This window comes from Cupressus sempervirens, chromosome 3 (assembly GCF_028749045.1).
Source record: "Cupressus sempervirens isolate cs-2001-9-10 chromosome 3, ASM2874904v1, whole genome shotgun sequence".
Taxonomy (NCBI): domain Eukaryota; kingdom Viridiplantae; phylum Streptophyta; class Pinopsida; order Cupressales; family Cupressaceae; genus Cupressus; species Cupressus sempervirens.
The window spans coordinates 285,905,170-285,914,560 of record NC_143120.1 but is presented as its reverse complement, the minus strand read 5'-3'; the positions used below and the strand labels follow the sequence as shown (position 1 = coordinate 285,914,560).

The following is a 9,391-nucleotide window of genomic DNA, read 5'->3' as shown; positions in this document are numbered from 1 at the left end:
GAAGGCCAAAATGCTTATAGCCCAGATTATAACTAGTTCTCACCAGTTGAGATGCGAGACAAATAGATGAAGAGTGCCAAAAGAGGAATGGGAAAATAGGACCCGCCTATTCTGTGACATGAGAGCCATTGAAACATAACATCACTTTGACATGGAATGCTCGACGTACATCGATATCAAATCCGAGTACTCAAAGATGTTAGAAAACACTAGTATGAGCCACCTCTTCGAAGAAAAGCAGTTGGACAAGACCACAAACTTGATCATCGAAATGCACCAAAGAAGAGAAGAATTAGTCAAAGGGTTACAATTGTATTAGGCTACTTGTTAGTAGGCAGGTCCCATAGGTTGCTTTGGCCTCATAGACGTTATTAAAATCCTTCATTCATTCATTCAAAACTATACTTTGACATGATATATTTGATGCTCTCTATAACTAAAAGATACATTTTATTCAATTACAAGAAATCATCACAAACAATAACAACTTTAAAGCCACAAATATTAATTAAATATTGTAAATACAATTATGAACATTAAATCAACTATGTGATCACAACCTCTTAATACCCATAAACACTGTTCCTCCATACCCCCTTATGAGATTTTCCATATTTCACCAAAAGAACCGAGGTGTTTATTAATAAAGCATGCATGACAACAAATATCTGTCACGTCCCCTCCAAAATGGCGCGAAAGTAAATTGGCGTCAATTATTTTGGCGCGAAAGTCTCAAATTTGGCGCGAAAAAATCAACTTACAATAACTGTTTTTCGAGTCGCTTGTTTCTGCCGGAGAAAAAACACCAACGAGATCAAAATCTGTAAATTTTTTACCAGTTCCTGTATAATAGGGCGAGCCAAGAGAGAAGCGAAAAATATCCTTACAATGGGAGGTCCAGCGTTTGATTGCCTGAGAAACCCACTTGGTGCAGTTAGATTCATGTTTGAGAAAGCAATTTCTGCAGGAGCAGATCCTTCAAAGCTTAACAGATCAGACTGGGGAGCCATAGAACTGTTTCAGAAATTTGTTTTTCAAGACGGAGGCCTTCAAAAGGTGATTTTATTTTCGACTTACATAATGTATACTTTTCTATCCAACGCAGTTATTTCTCAATGCTTGTTAATCAGAAAATCATGGAGTGAATGAAGCCTAAATTGGTCACCTCCTAAAAAATAAATTCCTTTTCATGTTGTAAGAGTTTGGCGCATTCATGAGTCTGGCCCTCAAAACTTAAATGCCTACTGGGCTTAATGCGTTTGATATGCAGGTTCCTGAGATAAATTTCGTAAAGTTGGATTCTATTCCACCCAATTCTCTTGTCAGGTATCGCGGGATTGTGCAGGACATGTTCGATTCTGAGTTCTATGTTGGAGCTTTCAAGGTATTTTCATTTTTGTAAAAGGCGCTCTGATAATTTTGATGATTAGATTTAGAGTACTCTGCTTTTGGATTTTGTGAATTCGCGTATGTTGTTCGTATCGAGTGATCTTGTACTTAGCCCCCATAACCAAGGGGATCTCTTCCGATAATGCTGCTTCGGATGAGTTATGCCGATCAATGAAGTCGGACTGTTAGAAAATTAGATATCACAGAGAGGAATCAGAATATGAGTAGAACAGAAGAAATAAAACTGATTTTATTCAACTCATAACTCTCTGTGATTGAGATACATCTGTTGTAGTTTTACCTTTAATTTATAAAGGCTTCCAGCAACTAAATCAGTAGAGGAAGGTTGTAGGCTTCTGACAAGTGGATGCTTGCATGAGGCATAGGACTCAGTCCACTGGAAGAAAGTGGATTTCTAATATTCAGATTTCCAGGAGTATACAGCTTGGCTGAAACTGACTACGAATATAGAGTGTTGAATCCGCCTATTCCAACATGGACGCCTAATTAAGAATACTACCATGTTTTCTAGACTTTTAGACTTGGGGTCTGTCTGAAACCCCTGAGGGCGCTTGAATCAATTAAGTTAATCCTATTTAGAACTGTGACCATTTAAGGGTTTTTTAAGTTGAATATTTTTAATGCTGGGGATTACACATTCCTAAGGAAATTTTATGTGAGATCGTGGGCGGCCCTGATCACGGTGTAGAGTAGTTGTAGTGGAGGGATTTGAATCAGGATCAGTGTTGTATCTTTGTATCAATTTTTGGATAGGGCTTGTCAGACATCTGAGCTCTATGGTCCAATTGTTACATGCCTGTGAAATATTATTGGTTAATGGCGCTAATTGGAGTTTACAGCTTTTGTCTATTAGTTGTTCTGCCAGTAGTGCTATTTTTTTGTGTGTTTTGTTTGTTTGTTCTGTGCCCTGACTTCATGTAGGGTTTATAGGATGGCTCAACATGGAGAACAAATAAGTATGCAGACACGGCGTCTGTACAAATGCCACCGGACGCTCAAGTGGAGGTGTGGGATCGCCGCCTTCTGTATTGTGTTCCTGTGAGTACTATAGGCCCTAGAGCTTTATTCGAGATTGCATTGTACTATACCAAATTAATCAGATGATGTATTGGATTTTAAGTTTAAGATCTAAGGATATTAGTTTGCGGGAGATCTTCCAATTACAATGATCGATTGTTTGTCTGGTAATGAATAAAAGATACCATAATAGTGCAAAATTAGAATTCATAACCAAGCAAAGTGAGTTAATAACTTAATGGTTTGTGTCAGGTTCCTGGAGAGAACGCATGGATAAGAGAGGCTCCTTACAAGGACGATGATTGTTCTAATGACAATTCTCCCCAACAGAGGGAAAAGCGCCAGCGGGAGCCACCTACCTCAACAGAGGATACTGATGTATGTTATAGTCCACGCCTGTATTAAATGCAGTTTTCTATTATTGCATATTATGGAGTCATGTCACTCCATAGAGACCAGAGTATGTCGGTAAGCAAACAGCAAGGAGTTTGCTATAATCATGACTAAGTACAGTTTCTTGTACCAAAATCTGAACAGAACTAGTTAACTATAGATGGTTTAATTCTGATGTGTTGTCTACAATCTAGTTTACTATATAGTCATTCGGCCTCTAAAAGTAGTGAAGTTGTATGTTTGTAAGCGACGCTGATAATCAATTGCTTTGTTTCTACATTGTATAACCAATGATTGGTTTCTCTGATGCAGATGATTAGTACTGACAGCGAGGTTTCAAATGAAGCTAAGAGAAAGGTAAATTGATTTTCCTCTTTGTTTTGTTGAAATAGCCATTGCAAAGCCTTTTTTTTATCAGGGAACTAAGTTTTTGCTTTTCAACTCAGCGTGAAGAGGACAGCTCATCCAGCAGCTCAGCAATGGAAACCTGTGAAAGAAAGCCAAATCAAATTGAGTTTGATCCCAACATGCCACTTGGCCAGACAAACATGTTACCCTGTCTAGTTAAGGTACAGTGCTAGCAGATCTAGAGTAAGCAGTTTTAAGTTTCTACCGAGAAGTGTTATCTGATTAAGGAAACAAGTCATCTGTTTTCCGAGACAGATTGGTTAGAATGCTTTTAAGGGTATTGGAAATAAGAAATTGCTTTTAAGATTAAGACCATTGCTTGCAGATCTACGATGGAATGGATACGGAGTTGAAGCTGAATGACATTGTTGATTTTATTGGCGTGCTCACATTTGATCCCGAGTTGACAACCCCAAGTAATGATCAAGATGCAATTGCTCATACTTTTATAGATGAAGATATATTAAGTCATTTGCCTGCAAGTAAGGTTAGTAATTTTGTGGCTAGCTACTGATAATTATGGTGTTCTAGTAATTTTCATTTAAGGGTGATTGCTAGTTCATTGTTACAATACGTTGGCTCTTACCAATTGGCAATTTTTTCAAATGGTTAAAAACTCTCATTGGTTCAATTTGTCAGGTTCCTCGCCTCCACAGCATTGTATTTCGAAAGCTTTCCACCAGCAGTCTGGTTTCTCTTTCTAGTAATTCTGAGGTATACAAGCTTTGTGCAAGAGGGTGTAGGTCATTTCTATTTGTTGTATTTTTTATGTATATTGGATGGTGCCAAGCTACATTAGTTATTTTATATTGATTCAATGAACAAATTCTATGCATCTTTAATATAAAAGTTTTGGGTTTTATCCTTTTCTTAAACTGTAGCTGGATTTTCTGTTTATAACATTTTTTTCTATTAGTTTGCTCTTCCAAATTTTTTAATTGATCTCACTATCAAGCTGCATTTAACAGCTTGAATTCTTTCTACAAATAACCAATAAACTTTTTACCCGAACTTAATGCTAAATAAGCCATTTTTATTTGTTGGAATTTAAATGCCACTTGATGATTTATTTGATACCATGCTGTATTAAGCCGATGAGAAACTTGGGTATACCGATTTCAAATCTCCAATGGTTTCTCTGTCCGCACCAAGTTTTTTCATTTCATCAGTAGTCCCTGCTCTTACGTTTGATCTGTTGTTCATTTCCTTATCTTGCTTGCTTGTTCCGCAGTACGATTACTGAATATTCAATATTTAATGTAGGTACAGTCAAGTTCATTACCAATAAAAGAGCTCAGAGGATCCTTGTTACATGGTCTCAAGGCTGTCTTTGGAGGCGATGAACTTGCAGCACATTATTTCCTGCTACACATCCTCTCACAGGTAGTTTCTTTTAAATTACTTGAACATTAATTTTGCATCCCGAGCTATTATATCTTTTGATGACAGCATTATTAATTGAGTACCCAATAAGAGCTCTGATTTTTCTACTATTATATTGGACACTTAATTGTTAGATTGCTTATCACGCTTAGCAGTTGAATATGCAATTCGATCAATTATATTTACAAAAGTTTCAAGATATTTCTTAACTAGTTTTTTTTGGTTGTTGTTCTAGTAGTAGTGAAGGTATTGTTAGCTAAACATCATCAGATAGATAATGTAAAGTTTCTTTGACAAAATAAAAGCTTACATGGATCTTTGACCTATATTATTATAGTTTATGGCATACAAAAGAACAACCATTCAAGAGGAATAAGTGACTTCCATGTGGAGAGTGATAGTGAATAACCCACTGAATTACAATTTAAAAGGCGCTTTTGAATGTCATACTTACAACTCTTGGTTGTCGTCTGGGTGCTTGGTGTGCATAATGATTGGCAAATGCTTGATGCAAATATATTTAGCATCTATCTATACATGCATTGTTTGTGGTTTATTCCACGTGAGTTATGGTTTCATATATTGCCTTGAATTTTGTCACTTGACTGCTTCTCATCAAATGCTACTTTGGAACTTACTGCATTTTTGCAGATACATGCCAGAGTTGAGCCTGTCGCACTTGGAAAGTTCTCGATGAATTTGACAAAGATTCACAGGGGATCAAATATGTGGTTGTTTATAGAACGGTTGAATGAGGCAATTAAAGAACTGGTCCCATGTTCTCACTTTCTTCCTCTGACTATAGAATATCTCAACAAGTCCCCAGTTGCACCAAGGAAAAACTATCAAACAAACAGGTTAGAGATTAGTGGTTATTTAATCCATTCTCCCTTGCCTTTTTGAAGAGAACTGTGCAAAACTACAAAAGATACTTTCAATGCTAAATTTGAGGACAATATTGTCTTCTCTTTCAAATTTAAGATTCTAGTAGTGATCTATTATTTTTCTTTTTTGTAGACTTTCAACTGGGGTTTTGCAGCTAGCTTCAGGAACACATTTGACAATTGATGAAACTCAACTAAAAGCGGGTGCTTTGAATTCAACTGGCGTTGAAAATGTTCAGATATTTAAGGATTTGCTGGAGTGGCAAAAGGTACTATTATTTACAGTTTTATCCAGAAGATTACTTTAAATGTTATGAACTGTTGAAAATTATTATTATTACTTTATTATTCTACACTAATAGTGGCTATTTAGTATTAACGTTTCTGTTGATGTTTTAATTCAGGTGGGATATGATTTTGAATATTACACGATGGATATGCCAACTGATATTCAAGTTCTTGTACTCTCGGATGGTAAATCAAATATTTTCCCAGCAGATATAGTGGTACCTTTCGGACCCACTTCAGAGTCTTCGCCATTGAGTGAGAGTAGGTTTAGCAAGCAACAATGGCGACTGTACTTGAGCACAATGAAGTCATATGAACACAACATCGGTCAGGCTATGCAGCAGGTATCAATCCTTTGCTTTTTAAGTTATAATGTTTTTTTTAACAGATAATGGGCCAAAGCTTTGCTTTTTAAGGTATAATGTTTTTTAAACAGATAATGGGCCAAAGCTTAGATATAATTAGACTTATCCAAATCCTTCCACATTAAAGACTCACAAATTACCTTTGTTGTAGGCCCTTGCTTCTTTGAGGTATAATGTTTATGTCAAATTCTTGGGTTGATTTCGTGAGAAAATGGGCTTGTGCACTATAAGTTACTTGGGTACTGGTCTTTTATGTAGGTAGTTGAAAATGACATGGTAGCAGCTAGGCAACGAGATAGATCTATTGGTACCGAGGTCTTCGGCAGGTTTGATCTTCAATCCACTTATTTCAATTTTATTTTCTCTTTCTTCCCTATTTCATGAATGCTTGCTTGGCTATAACGGTATTTTCATTCTACTTATCTGAATTTTCTGTTTTGGATGTTATCTGCTGAACAGATGGCTAACCATGGCACGTTTGGTATCTTTGAGTTATGGGGAGAAAGCCTTGAGTATGGATCACTGGCAAATTGTTAAGGATCTGGAAATGCAAAGATGTGAAAGAGTTGGCTGCATGTGAGGTTAAGCCTCATACTTTTATAGCTCATAAAAGTAGTACTATCAAAGATGTGTCTATTATATGGCCCCAAGTGTCTGGTTTTTGATATGGATCACTGTTCAATTGTTAAGGATCTAAAAAGTAGAGGTGAAAGACCTGGTTGTATATGAGATTTAAACCCCACAAATATGGGTCATACAAGTGATACTATGATCATTCATCTATCGACAGGTGCCCTAAGTGCCTGGTTTTTGGCAATGTAAGAGTCTTGTAAAATATCAAATAGCTATGGCCCTATGTGTTCATGGACTAATTTTTTCTGGCAATCAAGCTTTTGAAGGTTTGATGCAACTGAAATTCTAAGGAATGTGCATTTTAGTGAGGCTAAACTAGCGGAAGGTTCTGTTGTCAATTTTGAATTTTATGATAGTTTGGTTTTACTTTTTCAGGGTTAAACAGGGATGAGCTCCTATATCTTAGGAACATTAGATTTGCGTTGTTAATATAGATAGGTCATCATTCAGTTCGATTCAAATTAAGGAAACTTAGTCCAAATTTAATTAAAATGCAATATCTAGAAATATGCTGTCAGATTGCAAAGTCTTTCAAAACTAAGCCTGTTGTAATTATATATTAAAGGTATAATTTTCAGGGTAATAATTATATAGCAAAGGTATAATATTCAGGGTAAGATCTCTCTAGATTGTAAGACATTTATGTCAATGAAATTTAGCAAAATCACAAGGCATTATTATTAATTATAGATTTTTTTTTTTAAGAAGAGAGTTTGCAATCCTTATACAATATAGTTTTTTGAGGACCAAGATAACAAATAGGCTGTTTTTATCTTCCATCTATTAGAACTAGTTTAAAAATAATAGCTTGAGTTCTACATGTTTATCACAAAAAATTGTCAAAAAGCCTATCTATTGACAATAACTATTGTATTCCTTGACTATATCATCAGTATCATATTTTAACTAAAAAAGGGGTAAAATTTTTATTGAATACCAAAGAGAGCATTATATTTTAACTAAAAGAGGGGTAAATTTTTTATTTAATACCAAAAAGAGTAGAACAACACAAGAAACAAAGAGAACTATAGAGCTTTATTTTGGTCCACAAGTTGAACCAGCGATTGAGATAATTCAAGGGGAAGCATCTTATGATCAATAGTGTTTCAAGTTGACCCATGCTCAGAGCCTCATTTAGCCAGGCAATCAGCCACACCATTCCACTCACGAGAGATATGCATAAAAGACAAAATTTAGAGAATTGCATAATTGAATGATCTGCTGAATAATCAGAGCCAAATGCCAATACACATGCACAAGGTTCTTCTATTCAATAAATTCACAATCACTTTTTTTTTAGCAAAAAGAGGGGTAAAAATTTATTAAGACAGAAAGGAATACAACAAAGAGAGCTCAACAAGGAGCTCGATCTTGAGCAACAAGATCATCAAATTCTTGCACCATCTCAAAGGATAGTTGCCCCCTATCCCTAATATTCCAACCCGGATCATGACTAGAAGCCCATTTGGCTAAACAATCAGTAGGTCTATTCCATTCTCGCGGAATATACTTGAACCTAATGAATTGAAAAGAGGAAGAGAAGAAAAGAATTTGCTTAACAACAGTGGCCAGCTGCCAACTAACATCCTCAAGCTCTTGCGAAGAAAGCATGTTCACCACCACCTGGGAATCAAACTCAAATAATCTTACTCCATCTTCACAAGCAACACTGTTCCACAACATATAAAATAGCTTGAGCTTCCATGAGATTGTTAGTATAATCACCCTTATGAATTGAGAAGAAAAATTCAACATTCCCAGAACTACAACGAGCCACTCCGCCAATACCAGCCGGACCAGGATTCCCACGAGAAGAACCATTAGTGTTAATTTTCATAACTCCACAGGGAGGAGTCCAGTGCCCATCTCGGTTAACTCGACCCTTCCTCTGATGGTGAAGCTGCCTGGACATAGAAGGAAACCTATGAGCCGCAACCCCATCTTGCAGATGAAAATTGAGGCGATTACAGATAGCAAGATCAATCGGATCCATACCCCCATCAAGCTCACACTTCACAAGAATAGTTTCTTGGAGAGAATGTGATATTTTCCACCAAAGATGCAAAACACCAAGCCGAACATCTTGGAATATGCGACGATTCCTCTCCAACCAGATATGCCAAAGCATGAAAGATGGGCCAGCAATCCAAACAGCATGGAGAGAAGAAGACTTGGAGGGAGCACTACCCAAGCGAGCCCAGAACTCAGGCAAAGAGGAAGCATGCCGACAAGAGCAACCTCAAGCGCTCCACCAAAGGTGCCATATCTGAGTAGAATAGGAGCAATGGAAGAACAGATGGGAGACAGACTCCTCTCCATTACCACACAAAACACAATAAGAGGGGCCCTGAAATCCACGTTTACAAAGATTATCCCAGGTAAGACAACGGTTGTGAGCCACTAGCCACATGAAAAATTGCACTTGGACCAAGAAACTTTATTCCAGACTTGCTTCCACCAAGGGACCTCAGCATCCCCAAATAATTGTCTAGTTATCTCCTGATACCCAGCAGAGACATGATATTTACCAGACAAGGTATCGCCCCAAGCCAATACATCTGGACCAAGCAAAGAGGAACACTCTCTAGAGGCCATAATTTGAGAAAGCTC

General features: G+C 36.9%; 1 protein-coding gene across 2 annotated transcripts; it reads left to right on the top strand.

Moving 5' to 3' along the window:
* Window positions 1-767: 767 nt before the first annotated feature.
* On the top strand, window positions 768-7,096 carry ETG1 (E2F target protein 1 (ETG1)). Of its 2 annotated transcripts, none has more exons than XM_089819505.1 (14): window positions 768-1,056; window positions 1,271-1,384; window positions 2,341-2,448; window positions 2,680-2,805; window positions 3,133-3,177; window positions 3,267-3,389; window positions 3,554-3,715; window positions 3,868-3,942; window positions 4,492-4,611; window positions 5,263-5,468; window positions 5,629-5,764; window positions 5,900-6,127; window positions 6,407-6,474; window positions 6,608-7,096. In XM_089819505.1, the coding sequence occupies exons 1-14, from the start codon at window positions 889-891 to the stop codon at window positions 6,726-6,728; spliced, it is 1,800 nt and encodes a 599-aa protein (XP_089675631.1). In that variant the 5' UTR covers window positions 768-888; the 3' UTR covers window positions 6,729-7,096. The 2 variants fall into 2 exon arrangements, with proteins under 2 accessions (XP_089675631.1, XP_089675632.1); XM_089819506.1 differs by having other exon boundaries at window positions 781-1,056; window positions 4,498-4,611.
* The last annotated feature ends 2,295 nt before the right edge of the window (window positions 7,097-9,391 follow it).

Coding starts and splice junctions, on each gene's coding strand:
- ETG1 (XM_089819505.1), top strand. CDS start 889: ATGGGAGGTCCAGCGTTTGATTGCCTGAGAAACCCACTTGGTGCAGTT. Junction 2,449..2,679: donor GCCTTCTGTATTGTGTTCCT/GTGAGTACTATA, acceptor GGTTTGTGTCAG/GTTCCTGGAGAGAACGCATG. Junction 5,469..5,628: donor AAAAACTATCAAACAAACAG/GTTAGAGATTAG, acceptor TCTTTTTTGTAG/ACTTTCAACTGGGGTTTTGC.